This window comes from Aythya fuligula, chromosome 2 (assembly GCF_009819795.1).
Source record: "Aythya fuligula isolate bAytFul2 chromosome 2, bAytFul2.pri, whole genome shotgun sequence".
Taxonomy (NCBI): domain Eukaryota; kingdom Metazoa; phylum Chordata; class Aves; order Anseriformes; family Anatidae; genus Aythya; species Aythya fuligula.
In genome coordinates this window covers 78,723,642-78,746,990 of record NC_045560.1, presented here as the reverse complement: position 1 = coordinate 78,746,990, position 23,349 = coordinate 78,723,642, and the positions used below count along the sequence as shown (strand labels likewise).

Sequence of the window (23,349 nt, the reverse complement as noted above, 5' to 3'; positions counted from 1 at the left end):
GAAACTTGGGTTCAAGTGTTTTTTTCCAGGAAAATCTGAAGGACTGCTGGAACACCACAAAAGTCCTTTTGGAGTAGGTCACCAAGGTTATGTAGGCACCCGAGTCCTTTTTAACTGCATGTCAATTGCCCATCTGCAAAAGCAGAAAAGAACACTTCTTGGCCATACAATGTTGGAAGTGTAAGTCTGTTTTCGATTTCTGAGTGCTCGCATACAAAGGCATTGAGCACTGTGAGGACTGAAGACAGCCTGTTGAATTACAGTGCAGTTGGTGATGGCAGAAGTGGAAGCTATTGTACTGACTGTGTTAAAGGATCCAAATGGCAAATTTATGTTCTGGGTTACTTAAACTTGAATAGAAGTATAAGGCCTCATTCTAAACTCATCCGAGTTGATAGGATCCTTCCCTTGACTTTAATAAGTGTCTATACTCAGCTGAAAGTTGAACCTTGAAATGAAACCTTGGCATGTGAGTAACTGAGACTTTAAAAGCATGAATTTACAGTTTGTCAAAATATCAAGGAGACAGTGTTGATGAAACAACACCTATTCTGTGTACTAAATCATAATGTACTTATTGAAACACAGATGTCTCTTGAAAGAAAATACCTATTGAAAACCACCCCCGTGTTGAACAAAGGTCATCCATTTGTGCAGCTTTTAACAGTGGCCACTTACATCTGAACAGCTACGGGCTCTCTTTGCAACATGACGATTTGAAATGCTTGGGGCAAATGCAGCTGAAGGAATATACAGCCGAATTAGTGCTCACTGCAAAAGAGGCATCTGTCTATATGTCCATATAAACAGATTGAAGGAACCGGATGGAGAGAGGAGAAAATGATGAGCTGAGCTGAGGAGATGCTGTGACTGAGGTATAACTGATGAAAAGTCAAATAAGATCCAAAAAAAAAAAAAAACCAACAAAAAAAGGGACTGATGTCAGCTGTCACAAAAGAAAAAACTTACGAACAAGCAGGTGTAATGAAAAAACAGGTATGTTGCAAGTAACAGAAGTTGAGCACTGTGCCAATCTGAAGTCAATCAGATGATTGAGGAGAAAAGTCACAGAGTGCCAGGGAGGAAGACTTTCTTTTTTGCTTCCTCTCAAAGCTTAAATTTTACAGATCTGCTCTCTCCAATTTTTTTCTTCTTTGTCTAGTGTTCTTAAATCTGGGCATTAATTACATCTCAGCTATCTCTGAATTTATTTCACTAGCCTAATTACTCTTAGATTTTTGCTCATGTTTAGCCTAAACTTCTCCTTCCTTTGCTTGTGGCCATTACTTCTTTATCTGTTATCTTCTGAGACTTGGTGTTATTTCCTTCCTTCATTTACATTGTTACCTTGAAGATATTTACAGGCTATGTTCATTTTCCTCCCGAGGTTTCACTTCTCCCCCTGTACTGCTCTCTTCGGTTCCTTTATTTTTTCCTCTCTTTCCCTCATTTGTATGCTCACCGTCTTTTCTATCACCAGTACAGCTCAGTACCTTAACTAATTTTACATGTGATCTTCTTTCCCATGTTTGACTAATAGTAAGGAGCAGAACTCACCTTAAAATGGTTTGGGGGCAGGGAATATCATAAAAATACTCCATAATATTGCCAGTTTTCTCACATTGTTTTGTGCTTTTAATATACATCAGCAGCAAACATTTTGTATTACTAAAGTAGCTGCTGCAGTGGTGCAAAAACCCATAGCAAAACCAAAACTAAAACCTTCATTTTTTCAAGGAGGACATTATATTCCCATTGCTTGGATTCATTACTGGTGCACAGTTATTTGCAAGCAGCCTGGACTTGCATGGAGCCTGTGTAACTTGTGGTCTGTGTCTGTCCCTGGTGTGTGCATTTGAACAAGCAGGTAGCGAACGTGTGCTCTACAACTAATGTACAAGAATGGCACTCAGGATGCGTTTTCTGCTTCGGATGCTTTTCCTTTCCTTTTTCCTGCCAAGGGTCAGGCCAGGTTTCCAGCTCTATTTAAGCACATTGACCTGCGTGTAGAGGTCTAGGGGGATTTTCAGGAGTGACTACTAGGCTGGCTGAGTTTCTAATGCTTACATTTTTGATCTTACCTTCCAACTTTGAATTCCTTTTGACATCTGCAACCTGGTTGTGGTAAGTTTTCTAGGCAGAAGCTGCCCTTTTCTCCATGCAGTACTGGGAACAGCAGAGCCCTGCTCTTCCCAGCTCCTCCTCTGCACCAGGCTGCAAACAGCAGCAAAACAAGACTGAAGCAACACCAGGGTGCCGTACAGGGTGAATTTAATGCAAAGTAAAAGGAGCCAAGCCAAACAGACACAATGCAATCAGCTCATCTGATGATGAGGGAGTGAAGAACTGACAAGCAGAAACACCTTGCTAATTGATCCAAGGTGAGGCATTGTGTTTCTGTTCCTTGCAAGCAGTCTGATAAAAAATATATCCTTAAATAGAATGGAGGAATAGAAAGTGCAAGAATACACTTTTTCTTGCAGCCTTTGGCCTCATATTTGTTACCACTTATAAAAATTGTCTAATAGAGGGGCAGCCACAATATGAGAGTGTGCCAGTGCTGGCAATACAGTGCTGCAGTGCCAGGGAAGGGGAAGCTCGAAGATGCCAGGAAAAGCAATGGGCATCACAACTGACAAACTGGAGGTGATGCTGCTCCTGAGCCCCCTGTTGTCCCTGGCTGCTGTCATCCAGAGGGTTTGGTTTCAATGTTGTGAGAAACCTTAGGCGATCTCACACGAAGCGAGTGAGAAAATGACAGCCCTGTGATGATGCAGCCGGTTTTCCTGATCAGCGTGATTGTAGAAGAGTGCTGTACTTAGTTATATTGATTTGTCTCTGAGAGCTCTTTCTGCCACATAAATCTCATCGAAAATCTTTAAAGATCTTGCCCCAGAAGGCCACTGTGTTTTCTTTCTCAGTAAAGAGAAGCAGAGCCAGGAATTCATTTCTCCAAGTTTCAACTAGAACAGCCCATTTTTGAGGCAGGTCTGAATGCATCCCTGCTTTACGTTCTGAAACATGTAAAAAGAGCACTGCACTTTATGATTAACTTTCGCATCTGAGCAGTGCCACAAAGAGCTGTATCTATCTCCTCTCCCTTTCTTTCTCACTTCAAGGGACTCAAATAAAGAAAATCACCTTTCTTGTACACGGGGGAATTTGGAGGAGCATTGTGCTTTTTTGTAGCTCAAGCGTTAAGTACAATAGGCACCACATTATAAAGATACTATGTGTGCCAGTCTTGTTAAAAAGCCTGATAGTGTTTCCCTGATGAATTTTTTCAACTAGGGTAACTAAAATGATTTGAAAAATAAATATCTGAAATTAAAGCATCAGGTCTTTCAACTCAGCCAGAGATAAGGAAGCACAAAATACAAATTCATAGTTATTCTCCATACAACTCTCAACAAGTCTGAGTCATAAACTCTGTCTTTATGCCTGGCAGACTCATTTGTTCTAGTATATATAAAAGCAAGTAGGAGAAAACAGAGGGAGCCTGACCTTTTTTTTTTTTTTTTCCCCAGGACAAAAATACCCTTTTGAAAAAATGAATTATTACATCAAGTCAACCTGTAGCATGGAAAGAAACTGTTTGTCTGAACACTTTCATGTGTGTGATTTTTGACTGTCTGTGGACAGAACAGCTTGTACTCTGGGGCTTTAAATATATCACTAACACTAAATGTTTAGTAACATTTTATCTTTTTCCCTTTTGATAGCCTTGTAAATTATTCCTTGGCTTGTTGTGCTTCTCTGCACTGATGCAGCTGTCTGTCCGCACACTGTAATAGAAGACTGGGGACTGCGTTTCCTTTTTTTTTTTCCTAAACAAACTAACTCCAATGCATGCCAAATTGTTATTTATTCGCTTAAATTGTGCAGCACAGGGTGATTTAAATATAGTTACTGCGTAGCAAAGAAAGCTACCTCCATAAAATCAGGACATGGCAAACATCTGATTAGACAAGCATCCTCAGACAGGTGCAGAACCATTGACAACAAAGGAGAGTATTGCATTAATCCAGAACGTAACAAGAAATTTAACAAACTCTTGTTTTGTCACTTATTGCAGGGGGGCACACTGGTACATTGGTACAGAGCCAATTCAAGGAAGTGAGCACTGTAGCAATCCTTCCAAATGCAGCGAGTTTGTGGATAGGGCATTAATTGTGTTAATGAACCCTGTCCTAGAGTACGTTCACACATTGATGAGTTTACTCTTCAAAGCTTCTTTGCACAAGTATGCTTATTCTGACTTTATTGTAAATGACTTGAAGTTGTTACAGTAAATAGAGGAGAAATCTAATGCAGTAAAGCAGCAGGGTTTTGAGGACTAGAACTGACAATGCCTAACACCACATGATAATTTTGTCATGAGTGTGAACCCTCATACCTGCAGCATATCAGCACTTATTCTGATATACCCAGCTCCAGCTATTTGCCCTGCACAACGTTATCATACCTTTTGGTGTGGAGTGAGTGAAGAATGACTCAAAGAGATGATGGAAAATACAGATAATGTTATTTAAAAGGATTGTTCTGGTCTTCACAAGTGCAGAATTGTGTTTTCAAATAACAGCTCAGTCTGGCTACAGTTTGGATCCTTGTCCTGCTGCTGAAGAAAATAAGGTACCCATTTTGCCCAGATTTATGCATATTTTTCATTTATGTACCTGGACTAGCATCTTTGGTTTCAAAGAACTGGCAGGTGGAAAAAACATCAAACTAAGTATATATATAAAGTCAGTTTCTGAGCCCCCATCAGGTTCTAGAAATTAATTCATGTTTTTTGGAGCAGTCTTTGGATTTTTGAGTTCCCCTTGCTCAGCTCTTGTGTGCTTGTGATATTAATGGTTCAGGGTTATGGATGTAAACGTGCCCAGTAACCCTGTATGACAGTCCAAGTTATAATTGCATCAGGAACAACATTTCTCCAGTCTACCACTCTGTTCTTCCTTTGCCATGGTACTACAGGTGGAGGGATGGGAAGATAATTTTAGCTGGCTGCTGATTTGATCATTAAAAAGGCTTCTTAAAGCTACTTTCTGCTCTATCCTTTCGGTGCTGTGCTTAACACCTGGTACCTGGCGGGTGCCCAGACCTAAGGGCAGCAGTGAAGCGTGAGCAGCCCATTTACACTGAGAGGGGTGACCCAGAGCATGGGCTTTGTGCCTGGCAGGGTTTCAAAACACAATATGGAGCAGGATAAGGCTGTGCCATCATTCACATTACAGCTCTATACGTACAGGGTTAGTATATAGCACACATGTTTATGAATGTATGCAGGCTGCGCAGAGGATAAAAGAAAGGAGATGCCAGAAGAAGAGCTGAATGAAATGTAAGTCTGCCGTTCAGCTTTGGTCCAGTTAGTCTAGAGGCTGGGCATGCAGGAGGAACAGCCAGAGCTGGCACAAGATAAGGACCACCAGACACACCAGGGATGTGACCTTTCTGTGGAGAGGGACTGGGAGAGAGCAGGGAAACAGCTGGCATACAGTGAGGTTGTTTATTTTATTTTATTTTATTTTATTTTATTTTATTTTATTTTATTTTATTTTATTTTATTTTATTTTATTTTATTTTTATTCTTGTGCAAGGTAACTGTTCCTGAGCAATGAGAAGAATTGCTGAAATCTCAACAGAATATTTTGTATGTTATGTTCCTTCTGCCGGAAATCTTTCTTCATGTGTGGTTCTTTTATTTCATGGCCCTCTGGAGCAATATCCACAGTCTGAGTCCCTTTGCCCTCTGCTGCAGCTCCTCCTGGCCATCACACAGTTAAGGCGTGTTGCCTTCCAGGAGTCCCGTCTCACTCCTGCCAGAATCAATGATAAAATTCTGACTGCAGAAGCGATCGAGCCCATGGGCCAGATGGGTATTTGTTATCAGAACATTCGAAAGGCTCTTACTGCAATAAAGAGCTATATGAAGTATCTGCTCTAAAGAAAAGTACCAATCTCTTGTCTCCAGGGCATTCGTAATCAATATTATATTACAGGTTGATTAAATACCAAGATATTAGAACGGTGAATCTCCAAGTTTAGTTTTGACTTTTCTCTGTTACTCAAAAACAACTGTAAAAATTGTTTAGAGAAATGTTGACAATACCGGAGAACAACAGAATCAAAACAGCATCGTAGCTGCTGTGTCTGAATGTGTAAGCTTGGCTAGGGGGAAATGCTCATCACTGGATCCGTGCCTGGCAGATGCTGTAGGTGTAGAGTATTACATCTTTGTGGGCTAAATATTTTGCCCATGTATCCTGTGATCTGTGCAAGTGGGACGATTTCTGTGTATAGCTTCTTAGGCTGGAACCCAGCATGTGTATAAAAGGTGGGTGCCTCTCAAAAAGCTGGTGGCAGTCGTGGGAAGCCAAATAGGAAGGTGAAAATCTGCAGTTTTCACAAATCTGTAGCAAAGTGTGTGTCTGGTACTGGAAGCTGCAGCTTTGATGCATTGACACTGTGATGAAAAATGGGTAAGCAGGAGACCCAGGGCCATGTGAGGAGGCATGACTACACCAACCATCATCTGGAGCTGTAACACTTGGCTTCTCCCTCTTGCCACAGGACTCTCTTTATTTCTTTAGGCTTTCCGTGTTTGATAATAGGTATTAGGTTCATGTCCATCAAACAGGAGTGATAAAGTCTGGGAGTGGAGTGAGGAGGAGGTGGAGAGAGCCTGGCTCCAGCCTCAAACTGTACAGAGGCAGGGACAGCAAAATGCCCAGCGTTATCAAAGCAAAGTTGCATTTAGCTCAGCGTTTTGTTTCTAAGAGGAACCCTTTGGTATGTGGAGGGAAAAAGCATATGGAATGAGTGACGGTGAAGTGCTCGCCCTCTGTGAGTCACCAGCATGCAGACCTTTAAGAATGCTAAATAAGAAATTGAGCTGGACAATCAGACCCCACTTTCTCCTTCTGCTTCTCCAGCTTCCAAAGCACCCCACTCTTTCCCTTACCAGAGCTGTTTTATTCAGTCCCTTTCTCAGTGTCTTGTTACCAAAGTTAGCATTTGTTCTTTGGGGGTGTTTCTGGTTGTATTATATTTTATTAAAGGAGGTTTGAGAGTTTGTTTGTTCTAATAAGCTGGAGCTGTAATTGGGAAATGGGTTAAGCTTGCTTCCAATTAAGATAATTGACGTGAAAAACCCAATTGCGTCCTGAGAGAGAGAAAGAAATAAGTTCCCCAGCTGAGCTGTGGAAGAGAACAGCTTTGTCTAACAATGTAGGTAGAAGCAGATGTTTAGAAGAACGTGTAAAAGCAATCAGGAGGGGATTTATTCATTTGTTTATTAATTAAGATGCATGCATGAGCAGACAGCCAGCAAAGTTCTGAGTGAAGAAAGGCGAAGTTCTAGCAGGGGGTAGAGAGAAGCTCAATATGGGTGATTATTGGCTTTTTGTACAGGAAGAACCACCCCACTGGGGGGGAGGATTCAGGTTGATGTATCCCCTTGCATACAACTTTCCTATCTGTGTTCCCCTGGTCCTAGTAAATCTCTTCTCTTTTGCTCAAATGAAGTGAGATGCACGATGAGGTCCCATTAGGCCAAAAGTAGATCCACAGCTAGTGTACAGGGGTTTGCGCACTCAGTGCTTAGGCATGGCTTAAAAAATGCATGATGAGTACTAGGGCAATTCTGAGGTTGACAGGGAGTGGCTGGGGACTTCTGATGGTGCTGAATTTTGCTTTCTGATTTGGTGGGAATAAGCAGAGGCTGACTGGGCAGAGAGTGGCTGAGAATCTGTTAGTTGGTATGGTCAGTCTGGAGAAAAGGGAATGCAGAGGATAGGCGTTTGCTAGACAGCCATCTGTGCTTAAAATGGGACAATATTCCATTGTTGGTAAGAAAGAGGGAAGGTTTTAAAGGCTTTGGGTGGGAATATATATATCTTTCTTTTCTTTTTTGTTTTTCCTTTTTTTTTTCTTTTTTCTCCCCCATGCCCTATGGTCTGTATCTTATCCTACGAAGTTGGATTTTATTTACAGTGTCAAATGTAACATCATCTGGTATTAAAATTGGAGGGACCAACACTGATTTCACTTGGCTGCTCATGTAAATGATCATTACTGCAATTCCTATGTAAGGATTAAAGCCTTAGTGAAACATATTGCTCTCGTCTTGGGTTTCTTGTTTGAGCTGCCCTTGAAATTCAGCAATGACTGGTAAAACTTTTTTAAGACACTGTAGCCATTAATGGCTCATCTACGTAACTTGTCTCTGTGATGACTTTGATAGGATTAATGAATGATGAACTTTCAGCATGTTTGTGGTTTGTGTGTTGCTTGTTGCAGGGTGGAAAGAGGCATTTTACATAGATAAAACTGGTAAATGACTGTCTGAGAACCAGATATGCTTTCTAGCTGAAATACCAGCCTCTAGCTGACTTTCCTGTGATTGAGATGCTCTGTAATACAGTAAATAAAACAAATAATGGTTCCAATTCCTCTTTCCCATAAAGAAAAGTTGTAGGGTCCATCTGCTCTGATGCTGGCACTCAGCCCTCCGTGTATGTGGAGGTCTGCAGAGCCTGGACCACTGCTCAAGCAGTGGGCAACCAGGATTCCTCCTCCTCCTCTTCCTGCTGCTGCTGCTAACATCTTCATTTAAAAGATGGAGCACTCAGTCTGATATTTTCTGAAATCTTGTAGGGCTGCTCTAACACCAAAAGTAACATTGGTAGCCTCTCTGTGCTGGCTCCTGCAAGTGTGTGACCTTACTGCAAGGTCTGGGGGAAAGGAGATGGGTGCAGGGCTTAGTTTCTGTGATTTGGTGTTTGGATAATGAAACAAAAATAAGCAAAAACTTCTAGTTAATATGTAGACCTCTGTATTTATCACTTTATGGTCTATTATTGAGTGTCCAACAAAACTGTTTCTGGGCTAATCATACAGAAGACCTTCTTGAGGTCCACCAAGGATTGCAGGTGGATGTTTAGGTTAACTCCTTTAACCAGTTACAGAAGTTCCTCAGTTCATTCATAAACTACAGGTAGATCTCAGTGTTATACTACTTGCTCTTTTTGGTTAGTAATGCTTTTGGTGAAGTACTGCTTTGCTGTAACTTTTCCCAGTCTGTTCTTTGTCCTTCCATTTAGGAAGGATTTTAAATACGATCAAATTTCTGGAGATGTAGACAGATCTTTTATTTAGGAAATGTTAAAATGAATCATTTTCTCTGGAGGTTGTTCTGCTTATGTAAAAAGATATTGAAAATGACATTTGGACTCTTCTCAAGTGAACCAAGATTTAGTCTTTTTTTTTTTTTTTTTTTTTTTTTTTTGGTACTTCATGCAATGAAAGGCAAATAACCGAACAGTGCCACTGTAGATGCTATGATCTTTATATCCTTCAGGGATGGTATTCCACATGCTTTACTTAGGCAAAGCTCCTGCTGACTTCTAAGGAAGCCAGAGCTAGTCAAAATGTGGCTTGTTTTCATAGATTAATATCCTCTTGATAGTAAGCATAACTAATGAATGCTTTCTGAAATTATATCACTCTTCTGGGATGCCTCACTGACCACAGGCTACCGATCCTACTGCTTTTACAGCATGTTGCAAGCCAGGCACTTACAAATGGTGTTTTAAAGACTGAGCCAGTTTACCTCTGTACTTCAAAGTGATTGCAGAATCTTTTTGAAGGCTTAGTGTTACAATTGCTTTGTAAATACAAACCATATCTTGAGAGAATTAGGGAAAAAAAAAAAGCAAGTTAGAAAAAAACAATTTATTAAGTAGCATCATATAAATAACTTGTTACAAAAATCAATTTGCAAAAAGGCAAATTCATTCTGTCTGTGAGAAATTGTTGTTCAAATTGGTTTCTCATTAAATCCTTAAGTTTCATTTCCCCCTGCTCCCCACCCCCAAAAAAGAAGCCAGTACAGTGAACAAGAAATATAAGGGAGAGAGTGCACACTTGCCATCTGACCATAACAAATTGCCCACCCATGCTGCAGAAGAGATGATCGTTCCAGCATGGATCCCTTTGTAATAGAGGGAAGCTTCTAGGTGTAAATCTTGAAAAATGTTGTCACCTGCAAATGTTCTTCAGTGGTGAGCAGATCCATCCGATGCTCAGGCTTCCCCTACTCAGGGGGACACATCATGAGAGACTGTGTAGCTGGAGCATACCAGCAAGTAAATCTTCCCAGGTGGTGGCACTAGTTTCAATTTATGCTTGGAAGTATTTTTAATTAAAAAAGATCAATACCGAAAAGCATTTATTTTAAGGGTTTAAAAATCACAAATCGCAATAGGAGTTTGCCAGATTGATTTAGCTCAGTAACACAGTTAAGATGCACATAGCATTTATTATAAGGCCTTTTTTTTTTTAAGTTTAATTTTCAAAGCAATGAAAGTAATCACAGAATGAAAACAGTACAGTGTTTCTGAAGAGTTTTTATATGTCAAAATCCAGAACAGCTTTGTGTTTGCAGTGTTGTTTCTTTGTTGTGTTCACCTGAATGCTTAATAATACTATACATTTGTTTCCTTAATAAACACTAAAGTAATAGATTGTAGAAAACTAAAAGCTTATAGAAAGTGTCTCCAAGTATATTTACATAAATAGTGCAGTCTCATAGGAAAGGTCAAAAGCCCATGGGAGTGGAAAGGATTTCTCTATGTGCTGGACTTGCATCTTCTTTGTCAAATTAAATTTGCAGAAGGAAAAATTTGGAGTTTGCAGCACCTTTTTTTCCTTTTTTTCCTTTTTTTTTTTTTTTTTTTTTGAGAGAGAGAAGACATGCAGAAAACAAAATAAGAGCAGCTTCTGTAAAAGCTCCTTTGAAATCTAGTAACTCTATGTATAATATGACAGCTTTGTGGCTTTTAAGTGCCGTGGGCCTGCCTTGCACATGACTGATTACCTCCCCCTGTCTCCCACCCCCTGCAATTCATTTTCCATTCTTCTGCCTGAAAATCCTGGGTCTCTGACTCTTGAACTCCCTGCAACCCTAGACATGGCTTTTGGATACTGTTCAGGGAAGTGTTTAGTGTGTGACCAGTGCAGGTATGGGCTGAAAAGTATAATATTGCAAAATGATGGGCAGGATCAAGATTGTCTCAGCTGTGCCTAAATAAAAGTGCTGAGAGGACAGGCTGGTGTTAAATCATGGAGTCGGCTGCTGTGTTTTTTCCCTTCTTCTGGAGCATGAAGCTGTAGATATTAAATATACTTTTGTTCCTTTTTTTTTTTTTTTTTTTTTTTTTTATTAAATAAAGAATCAACCTCTAAGAAAACAAGTCTTTCTGAAGGCTAAATTTAAAATAATAAATGTCGTGGCTCTGACATTTACTGGGGAAGGCTGCTGTTTCACAGGTCTAGAGGGGCTGGAAAAATACCCTGCCTTTCACAACTTACAAAATAGTTCATACTTGTCAGAAATAGCATAATGGCTGTTAATTTGTCAGCTCTCATTTGACAAGGGAGCTCAGACTGCAGTGTTAATTGAAACACAAATGGGCAGGGGATGGCAGCATCCAGTTGGGATGGTGGCCTTGTAAAACACTTCAGTACTGCTTATAGCCAAATGAAACATGGAGAGATTTGAAACAGATGGTGGCAGGAAGAGGTAACATGATGGTGTCTGCAGAGAGTTACCTGCTCAGAATCACTGTCCATAATTCACTGAAAACACTGCAGGAGGCCATCAAGATATATCTGATGCAGAAATTTAGCACATTTAATAATCAAGAGAAAAGGACTTTCTTCACTAGAAATTTGCATGGAAATGGCCTTGATTTAATTTACTTGGTCTGAAAAAGATGATGTCTGTCTTCCTATCCACACCAGTCTCCCTCTGGCTGTTGTACGCAGTCTGGAAGTGTAGAAGTGACTGCGCACTGTTGTCCCTGTTCAACACAGTTAAGTCTGACTTTGAAACATGCCTAGCTCCCAATGTTCCCTTTATTATTTCCCTTCTTTTTATGCATACTGTACATGTGCACACATTCCCAAAGGCATTTCTCCCTGTTCCACTCCTTTATGACCACTGTATTTCTGTAGGACTAGAAATATTCAGTTAATGGTTTTTGTTAGTTTATTTCGTGACAGAGAAATGAAAATGTTGTGCCTTATAATGCAGCCCTTTTACTTCCAAAACTGGATCATTTGAAAGTTGCCTCTCCCATTCGTGTTTAACAACTATGAAATACCTTTCCATAGAATGAACTAAGACCTGACAGCTAACAATATAAACAATCATCAGAAAAATATATCTGTTTCTTAGGACAAATTTAAAAAATATTGTTGTTGTTACATGTAGAGTGTTTCTCTTCTACTTGGGATCTTTCCCAGACATTTTTTATAAGCAATAGCTGAAACATAGATAACTTGTTCTTGTGGGAGATTTTTTTTTTCCTTATGATTAGATAGTGTATCCATCCATATCGGGTCTGGGAACATATTCCAGCCCTGTGGTACTGCCAGTCGAGCCGTCTGGAAAATCCCAAATTCCTTTGTTCAGAGCTCACTGCAAGATTTTGCCTTAGCTCTCTTCCAAGGGCCGGTCTGCATGGGGAGGTGTCCTGGCACAATCGTGTCGGCACCGTCTGCAGGCGCGCTGGTTTGCTGCATCTTCACATACTGTTGCTGCTGAGGGATAGAGGGATTCTTAACCTGAAACATTCATTCTTCTGGAATAAAAATCCCTTTTCTGGAATAAAGTGGTTGATTTGGGAGTTGGGATGGAATACACTGTGTTAGAAATGCTATTCTATTTCAAGTGTGGAGATGTTATTGTTCTGCAATAGCAAGGCTGGAAATGTCTCCCTTGTAAACAGGTCCCTGTGAATTCCTCGGTATCTTTTAATAGCTCCCCTATTGTTAGATCAGATGCATTTCCAAATTAAAAGCCAACTGTGTTGCTCATCTCTGCCTGGCTTAGCTAAATTTACTAGTAATGTTTCTTCTCTTCAAATAGGTGTGGTTGTAAGAACAGCAGGCTTAAAACAGCCTTGAAACCCACTTTATAGCCCCTAATCTAACACTTGCTTATCTATAAATGACAATTCTAGCGATGTGTGAAAGCATTGTTAAATACTAATTCTATCATCTAGCACGCTGGCATGCAACAAGGTGCAAAGAAATACTACTGCGAATTTTTGTATCCACTGCAATATGGCACTTTCAATATTTAATATGCAGTACTGATTTTATAAATTGCACTTTGTGGTACTGCCAAGCAAGAAGAAAAGACAGAATTGAATTCTTCTTGCTGTGAGAGGGATGCTAAGTCTGTCTAATTTGCAAGAAAAAATAGACCTTAAAACCTAGATGCATAATAAAGAATTTGAATGGAGTTTGCCTTGAGTTTTCCTAGGAGAATCCATTTGCTATTCAGGCACCGTATTTGTGGTGACACTGTATAATTTTATATATAATATATTTACACAACAGGCACAAGAAGCCACTCTGTTATCTACTGTGTCACACAGTGGACAAGATAGAACCAGCTTTCAATAAAAAAATAATAAAAATAATAATAAAAAAAAATAATAATAATAATAAAAGAGGACAGAAAAAAAATAAACTTGAGCTTGAACTGCCACTAACAATCACTAAATTCGACAAAGTCACCATACAAAGGTAGGGAAGTAGTTACAAGGAGGTGAGCAGTCCTCCTGTTGTGGAAGTAATGGGCGCTGCCTGGCGGGGTGCCTGCTACTGTCAGGGCTGCGGCCGGGCTGCCTCCAGCCAGATGGCCACAGTTCCCTCTCCCCGGTGAGCCAGGGAGGTTTTGTGGGGCTGAATATGCTCGGGCAACCCCTGGCCTGCAAGGTTTGGCAGCCACCTCTGCTGTGGCTCACTGGTCTGAGGTGTGGGGAGGATTGGCCTGATCGCTCTCGGCATCCAGCTCTGCCCTGAGTTTTTGAGGCAATTTGCTGCAGGTGGACCTCACAAAAAGGGCGAGGAGCCCCTGAAGGGTACGCTGTCTCAGTGTACGCTGTCTCCAGGGATTGAGCGTAGCCCCAAGCGAGGAGCCTGTGTGAGCACCTCCTTTTCCTACTATGTGTCTGAAAACCACTGAGAAACCAGGCGGCCTGCTCCTGTGCCAGGGCTGGGGTTGAGGCAGGTTGCCTCCTGGATACACTGATTTCTAGGAGGCTACAAAGGGATAGGCTTTCAAAGATTATCATCTGAAATTGCAGAGAGGCCCTGAGGAGAACAAGAGAAGGGTCTGGCTGTGTCACTGCTGCCGTGCAGGCTCAGCCCTGCTATGCAGTGGAGTTGGGCACCTGACCCCTGAGAGGCCTCCACCAGCGGCACTGGGGATCAGCGCTCCCTGAAATTCTGGCCTCCTCTGTTCTGAAAACCCATCTGAGCTGCAGCGCTGGGCACCTGTAAACCATTAGCTGCCTTGCCCTAAGCCTGCGAGCGTGTGGTGCTCCCCACTGCAAAGGCGTCCTTCCCAGTGCTGCGGGACACCGCAAATCCTGCATTTATGTCATCGTGCTTATATGTGTCTCATGCTCTGGAATCTTACTACTCTCTTTATTTAACTCTCTTGGAGTAATGAATTCCAGGGATTAATTTTTAATCCCTTTTAATTTTCTGTTTATTAACTTTTTTCCCTTGTCTCTTCATGTTTTAAAGTAAATTGGAGCCGTTGTTTAGTTTTCAAACTGATTCACGAAAAATTCGAGGGGAGAGGAGGAAGGAAATAGATCCATGCCTGTAATTCTAGTATTAAATACAGTTTCAAAATAAAATACATTAGATTAGTTATTTATGAGGTATATTAAAAATAAAAATTCTTCTTTCCTTGGCACAGTGCCATAGGCCATATCCCTACTTTGGGTCCAAGAGGTGCTCCTAGCTCCTGGAATTGGGTATGTCCCATGGCTGTCCCTTAGAGTTTTCTCCAACTAGCCTCTCCTAGATCACTGGATTTGAAGAGTAGCCACTGTATAGGTTTGACAACCAACAGAAAGAGTGAGTGGTGCATAAGTCATACGTAGAGAAAATTGTTCTGGCCTGAGACTATGGCATCTTCCCTGCCCTCATCCTTGGACAAAAATTACTTCGCTTGGCAAAGAAGATAAGCACACCCATGGAAAGACGTGATTAAACTGTCACCTTTTGGTGATGTCTTTAACAACCCTGGTTGAGTTGTTTATGAAAAAAAAAAAAAAAAAAGTTATAAACCCTACTTTTCAGGCCATTAGAATGATAATTGATTTTCACTTATTTTTGCATTCAAGGCTTGAATCTGAAAGGGGGTTGGGGTGAAGGGAGACAAAAAAGCATGAGAAATTACTTCCTCTGGCAGAATACCAGCATTGTCCATCTGTAAAGTATTTTCCAAATGACTTATCTAATTCTTGCAACATCCTGATGAGGTAGGCATTATTTCCCCACTTTACAGATAGCAAAACTGGGCAGAGAATCAGTCAGAAGACACCCTGGCAGGGGAGTTTAGGACATAAAAGCACTCCTTCCTCCTTTGCGCTTGCTTCTTTTGACTCAATGGGTGGCAGTCACCTTGAGGTTACAGCTGCCCTCCTGCACGTGGGAACAGGCAGAAGTAGATGGATATGAAAAGCCTGACTCCTACCTCCCCAGCACAGTGGCCTTCACCACTGAACTGCGGTGCACGTGGAAACTATCACAAGTACAAAGAAAAGCACAGCTATGTTCTGCTCCTTCCTCTAAATTGTGGTTCAATCTGGAGTTGGATTAGATGACTTGTTCCATATCACAAGGCAAGTCTGGGTCAGAACTGGGAAACCACTTAAGAACTGGATTGGGGTTACTGACCACACACACATGCACACACATCTCTCCAGCAATGCTAGGTCAGAAGAATATATACATAGCAGTCAATGAACTATATATATGTGTTTCTATGATTCAGTGCATTGGGGGCAATGGCAAGTTCTGAAAAAAAAGACTTGGATTTAAATGACCATTAGGCCTCACTACCCTCCTCATGAGTAAAATGCATTTGTTTTTTTCTCAGCTGACTCTACTTGTATAATAAACCTTCATTCCATCACCACTACTTTTGACTATAATACATAGGTTAAACTAGGGTACCTCATTACATTGGGATGTGCAATACACAATCGACAGAGCAGTCGTCTGAGCTGAATAATCTGAATACAAGTAAAAAGAGCAAGTGAGCTTAAACAGTAATATACTCCAATTTACAATATAAGCAGAACAAGTAAAAATATTGCTCCCCATCTGATCTTTTTTTTTCCCCTCCACTACTGCTGTGCCTGTAAGGTTGGCTTAGTAAACCGGATGCACTAAAAAATAAGAAGTTTGCCTCTTGGAAGCTCATAAAATGATATTAGAAAAAGTTTTCTGACAGCTGATCCACACAGACTGCAGTCATTAGACAACTGGAACCGGTTGGATAGAGAACCCTTTCACAGAGCTGTGGAGAAATAGAAAGAAATAGCCACTTCACATATCTCAATGCTGTTTCTGAAAATGAGGGAGGAAAAAAAAAAAAAGGCAACATATTAAGAGTCTTTGTCACTGTCCATCGTGCCATACATATCTGCCAGCTTTTTAAACCGTGGCCCCCAGTCACTGAGGTAATCATAGTCCTGATCTCCGTCCGTGGTCACCGACTCCAAGGAGCTGAGAGACTCTGCCACAGAACCATTACCTTCGTATGCGTAGGTTGCTAACGAGTCATACGGGGGGGCCGCTGGATCTGTATCGTTTTCCTTTAACCTTTGGTTAATGAAATCTCTGACATCCGTGTTATCTCGTGCTGTCGCAGTCCGCCGTGGCATAAAAAGCGTTTCTGGCACAATGTCTCTGCGCAATTTATTATCGTCTATGGCTTCGGGATTCCTCAGCGTGCCGATATCGAATGCCTGGGTGTCTTCCTCTCCACCACCTTCATCATTATAACTGACAATGTTGTCTCTGATGTCTTCTTTGGAAATAATCAAAGGCTCTTTTTTCCGCTGCCGTCTCAGTGCTGCAAACAGCACCACTGTAACTAGAAATAAACCAACAGGGGGAGAGGAAGGGAAAAGTTAATCCCCAACTCCATTAAAACCCAGGCGAAATGCTGCACCAGGGCTTACATTTCAAGTTTTTCTAAGATGTTTAGCAAAACTGCAGACGTACACATCCAACTTTTAGACTGTGTTCTGTCTGTGAGTACTGTGAGAGATGGGGTGGCATGGGTGGGTACGAGATGAAAGGAGATGTCAAGCTTGCAAGAAGTGGAGTGTCTTTCTGTCAGTAGGCATGTTTTTACTGGAGTCAAACAGCAACTTCATTGCTTGGGGAACAGAATTAGTTTCAGGAGAGCTGGGAAGGGAGAAACACCTTCCCCAAAACAACCAACCTGCAGTGTTATGTATCTTGGACCTCTGGGATGAAATGAAACCTGTGCTGTGGACTATGCTAGTATCTACTGGGCTACGATAAAAGGTTAGCAAAGCTGCTCTTCAAGATCAGTAAATCTTTCCTCCTCTGGAAACGTTTGGAATATGGAGTCTCAGCCAGCAGAAAGTCCAAGCTGTATTAACTTTCCTGGCATGCTTTTACAATGGATGCCACATTAAAAAGTCTGTAGCTTGCCTTAAAAATTACATAGCTTAAATCTTAAAGCCTGCCAACATACAGCAATGGTTTTGTTTAATCTGACAGGGATGAGATTTCTCAAACAGATATCTTATGCTTTTCATTCTAGTTTGTGTAAATTTATACATTTAAATTACAGAGAGGGCAGGAATTCTATCCAAGCCCCCGATTTAAACTTAAGTATTTTTACTCAATAATGATCCATGGTACTGTTGGAGAATTGTGCTATGTTCAATGTTTTATTTCCTTTTGAAGCTAATTTCAAATTTCTTAGCTGGATTCTGTCTTAAAATGGTAAATGACTGAATATTTACAAATGAACAGCAGCAAGAAGCAGGGATGTATTACTACTATCACTGTTGCTTTGGTAGTCTGAGGTCCACAGTGCCCAGTTTTCAGCTCTGCTTGCAAACTCTGAGAAAAAAGACAAATCTTGCTCTTTATAGTTCTTTCAGAGCAAAGCAAAGCAAATCAGAAAACGCCTGAACTCATTGATATGAGACGATAAGGTGGATCAAAGTTATCTTTCATGTCAGCTGTATTTCTAAAACTGTATTTCTAAAATGGTATGAGTCAAAGCACAGTAACTTTAAGACTTTTTTTTTTTTCCCTGCCTGCAGTCCCTTCCTTGTTTGTAACTCTGTTAAGGGCAATACTAAGGACTAAGGATATACCCAAAGCAAAATTTAACTCCATAGAAACTTAGTTTCACCTCACAGACAAAAAGCTGGCTGTTGCCCCCCCCCCCCCCCCCCTTTTTTTTTTAATGTTTAGTTTGTTTTTGTTTGTTTGTTTGTTTGTTTGTTTGTTTTCATTTATTTATTTAATTCTCTTCCCTGGAGAATTGCTTAGATCTACATGCTCTCTGCAGGTGTGCTCAAGCATGCTGTGAAAGTGCCTCATACTCTTTCTCTACGTTGACTGTAGAGGGATCCTGAGATGATAAGGTAAAATAGTCTAATTCTTACTATGTCTTTACCACAAGAATTGTCTGTTGTATAATACAAGTCAAAAGGAAATAAGTAATGTGGTGAAACTGGAAGAATGAGGAAGACTGGTTCAGATGGTGAAAGCCTCAGACTCTCACCCCAGCGATGACGATTTACTTATGGGGTCACATAAATGCCCTAACTTGAGCGATGCTTCTTTGTGCTGCTGTGCAGTAAGGGAGAAGCCTTGTCTTTAAGAGCATAAACCTTTGACCCTACTCAGGAAACTGGGTCTATGTGAGAGAACAATGATAGCTGGGGAAAATTTTGGAGAACTTGAAAAATACAGTCAATTTTGAATGGGCTCCTGTAACAGTGAGGGGCAGAATTATCTGAGAAAGCATAGGATTGATAGTTTTTATGTGAAAGGGTTTCTAAAGTATCTCATTAACAAAACAAAAAAAAAAAAAAAAAAAAAAAAGGTTTTACACAGAATATTCTAGGCAACTGGAACTTGCAGGGAAAAAAAAAAAAGGAAAAAAAAAAAAAAAAAGATGTTATATGTTAAAGTACATCACCTTTATTTGTATGTCAGTTTTTAGCAATATCTGAGGCCTCCTGATAAGCTGCTAGGCTTACTCAATCTGAAAATAAACCCAGCACTTTACAGGCACTTTTTGTTGCTGCTAAACTTTAAATTGTGGTTCAGGTCTGCCCAGAGTATTGTTTTTCTCTCAGTAGTGGTTGCACATGCAAACCCTGCAACCAGCCTGAAAATAGAAAATTATATAGCTGAGTTAATTGAAAATCTGCTTATGGTGCATGGTGGCGTGAGCAGTAATTGACATAAAGTGCTGCTTAGCACACAGAATCAATTATTTTCGATTGACATAAAACAGGAAATCGTTTAATGTCAGATTGATATTAATGAGTACAGTTGTATTAACTAGTGCAAGACTATCTGCAGCACTAGATTTCTTTTTCTGGAAAGGAACTTGATGCAAATTGAGCTCTATCTTTAGAGGCAATGATAAAACGTTTTGAAAAATAAATTTAATGACAAATTAAGAGCACGATTGTTATTGTGGGAATCTGTTCTGAAGAGGTGATAGTGCTTATTTGGGCAAGCCATGACTAGGTTGTTAAAGCCTGAGTGTCACAACATGTCTTTGGCTTATCACTGGAGAGGGAAGTCATTTGTTAACAGTAACTAATGATCAGGGTGATTCTGCAGTGGTGATAAGCATGTCTGAGGAAGATACAAGCATGGCAGAAACAAGTGAAATCACTGAGGAAACATTTTCTCCTCTGCTTGTCCCTTCTGCTACAAAATTGGTCTGACTCCCTTCTTTCCTGGCCAGATGCTATTGGTGACTAATAAAGTCTTCCTGAGGACTGACTGTGGTGTGTTGGACGGTTCTCCTCAGACTAACAGGTTATGGCTAATGGCTGTTGGATAGATCTTCTCCGTTTGCTGAACAAGAGGGATGGAAGTTGCCTAACAGGAATGTGAGAGATGTTGCAAACTGGCCTTATTTTTTAAATTAAAAAAAAAAAAAAGAAAAAGAAAAAGAAAATAAAAGGTGACCACCTGTAAGTGCTGTGGCCAGATATCTGCACATCCTTGAGATGTGAGAGTGTGCCTTAGTAGCCACCCTATTTCAGCGTCCTTTTCCAGAAGACCAGAAAGACTGAGTGTGACTCGTTTCCCCTTACGTTAGACAGGGCAACTTAATTGGTTAAAACCAAGCTATCTCGCCTCTTTCTATGGTCAACAGTAAGAGTCATATTCACCCTGCAGAGGGTAATTAGTCTCGTCCTCCTCAGATACCAGTAACGGGATGGGATGGATGGCTTTCTAGAGGTGCCTGTCTCTTTCCCTTGAGCAGAGGGTAGAGCTCAGCTGCCTCATTTTGATTGGACATGTCTAGCTTTTAGACAGGGAAGATAAGGTGGGATGTATTCTGTACACACTACAGAATATATCACACATATCCAGCATCCCTCAAAGGATGACATACAATAATAAAAATGCAGGATAACACACAAATGCCTCTGCTTTGCTCTTGCCCTAGCCTTGGTATAACCACTTGCAGCAATGCAAAATAAGTCCCTGTCATCTGTGACACCGATTGCTTTGATCTGGCAGGCTTACCCTCTTCCCCCTTGTGCCATTTCTTTTGAGGTGAGCCTTTTGAATTTCTTGTTTGTTTTGAAAGCGTTAAGAAGAGAAACCTTCATTTTTTGTTTGTTTGTTTGATTGATTGTTTTGTGAAATGCTCAAACCCAATTCAACTGTGAAAGCAACAAAATGCCACTGAGCCACTTACCAAGTAATATAATGATACAGAGAAGAATGGCAATAAGAGCCCCAGTGCTAAGACCGGTAGGATGAATCAAGGCTTCTGCATTACAGGACAGCATTTTTCCTCGATGGTCACAAGCACATACTCGAATAGTCACTGTTTCAGTGCTGCTCTGGATAGGGTAGTCATTGTCTGATATTACCACTGGCAAGAGGTAGGTACTCATTTCATGCCGGCTGTACCTGGTTTTTCGGGTGAAAATCCCTGCTGTGTTATCTGGAAACACAAAACACACATTTTATACTCATCTGAAGACTGAAAGCAAGGGTGAGATAATAAAGAAAGGTCTTCCTAGAAATTCACCTCTGTTGTCCTGGAGTGTAAAGTTTGAGCTGCTGGCTGCCTCAGGAGCTAAGGAGAATGAAAACTGGTGTCCACTGTAAGAGTCATCTTTATCAACAGCACTTAATGTTTGTATCAGCTGAAACAATAAGAACAAAATTACCTTTGAAGTCAGTGGACCTTACATTTATTTATCTACTGTAGGATTGTAAAGTGATATAACTGTTGTTTTTTTTTTTTTTTGTCTGTTTGTTTGTTTTATTTGTTTTGTTTTGTTTTCCTGCTTTAAGGCAGCTGACGTTGCCATGTTGACCTTAACAAAAGTGATCCATGTGCTACTGATGCTGTTTCAGATCATCAGGCTATTGTATCCCATGCCGTTAGCCAGTAACATAATGAATCTGAAAGCTGGCAGGGAAATTGCATTGACATAGAGAGCAGGTTTGGGTTGATGCCACTCCAGCTGGGTAGGAAATCTTTGCATGTGACAGGCAACAGAAATGACAGGTGAGACAGTCCAAGCTGGCTACGTGTTCATCTAACCAAATCCCCCATCACAGGAACTGTTTGGCTGACTCTTTCAAATTATTTGCTACTTTGAACCATTTAGTAATGGGACTGGTAGAGTGAGAGTTATCTGGCAGAAAATAATTATCTCAGAGACAGGACCTGTAACAGTTTTTGAAGGAGACAGTGGAGGTGCCTGAATATAACAGAGAATCACAGAGGGAAAATGAATCAGAGATAACAAGGCACAGTACGGAAAACAGGTGTAAAACACAGTGTCACATTAGCTGCAAGAATACTAAGTGTAATCAGGTACTGTGCAGCCACTGTTTAGTTTAATTTTGCAAAACTGACAGTTTGATGCAATGCAAAGTATATCTCCTGATGAGGTGATGCAAGAGTAGTAGAAAAACTCAATTCATTTGGAATATGTTCTTAGTACAAGCACGCAACACACCTGTTCTGCCTTTGCATTTTCACAGACGAAGGTCTCATAAAACATGGCAAACTCTGGAGCATTGTCATTTACATCCAAAACCTTAATGAACACTGGGACACGGCTGCTTTGTTTTGGGTTGTCTGAAATGATAAAACCAGAAAGAACAGAGATTTTATTTAGCCTAGCTACTGACCCAGTGCAGGAGAAGAAAAGGACAGACTTGGGGCCTCATTGCCTTAATTCTTTTCTCATTCATTATATTCTCCTGATTCCTGTGGAATGAATTATGGGGTGAATTCGACAAAATCATGCTCTATCACCACACTGATTCTGTGTAAGCTACACAGTTAAGATTGGATAGGATTTTAAGGTTTGCAAATTCCTTTTTTGAACATTCCAAGTATGATTATGAATGTATGTTTCATATATATATACACACATACAAACCTAATAATGGAATTAAATTAAATCTGTGTATTAGCCTAACTGATACAGTTTGGTGGTAACAAATTTCCCAGAACTTACTAACTTCCTTATCTCTGAAACGGGACGACTGAACAGTCATGAAAGATGGGCTTGTGTTTTTGTTCCCTCTCCATGCATAATAGACAATATTCCCTCCCCTGCAATCTCCCAACAAAGTTCCTTAAGCTACCATCACTACTCTTATGATAAATAAATAATAACTGCTGTTGTGATCACAGGTATTTTCTAACCTGCTGTGGATTGATTTGGCTACTATTCTAGAGTTGATATTAAAATGTATCAGCTGAAGAACACCAGCACTATGTAAAATCTGCAGGTATCTATATGTAAACTTTTCTTTTACCTTTAAGAACTAGATAGGATCAGGAGATTGAAACTGGCAAGGATATATCTGACCGTAAAATACTGATAAAAATATTGTTAACTTCACATACAAAAATGGAAACATTTGGAAATACAGCACATTGTATAGACCATTCCTCTTCCTGTTGGACTACAGAGGAGAGAGGTTTTTGTCAAAAAAATAGTCAAAATAAGGAAAGAAAGGCAATGGGCAGCAACCTTGCCTGGGAGGCGTGAAAGAGAAAATAGGCATGATTCTGAGGCAAAGGGACACTTTGCAGTGACCGGTGGCTCCTAAAAGAGTAAGACCTGCCAACAAACCAATTGGTCATCACCAATCAAGAGGAAAACAAGAGATTTTTTTCCAGGAATTTACATCAATGTCCTTTGTCCTCCACATCACACAAATATGATCCAAACCAGCTCACCT

The 23,349-nt window shown here is 40.5% G+C and overlaps 1 protein-coding gene across 1 annotated transcript in view; it reads right to left on the bottom strand.

Annotated features, from left to right (window-relative positions):
• Window positions 1-14,312: 14,312 nt before the first annotated feature.
• CDH6 (cadherin 6) overlaps window positions 14,313-23,349 on the bottom strand; it is a 54,939-nt gene continuing 45,902 nt past the window's right edge. The window contains exons 9-12 of the mRNA XM_032182308.1: window positions 22,110-22,231; window positions 21,167-21,284; window positions 20,828-21,079; window positions 14,313-16,975 (exon numbers count right to left, since the gene is read on the bottom strand). Coding sequence (XP_032038199.1) covers window positions 16,485-16,975; window positions 20,828-21,079; window positions 21,167-21,284; window positions 22,110-22,231 — 983 coding nt within the window. The 3' untranslated portion in view covers window positions 14,313-16,484. The remainder of the gene's footprint in view (window positions 16,976-20,827; window positions 21,080-21,166; window positions 21,285-22,109; window positions 22,232-23,349) is intronic.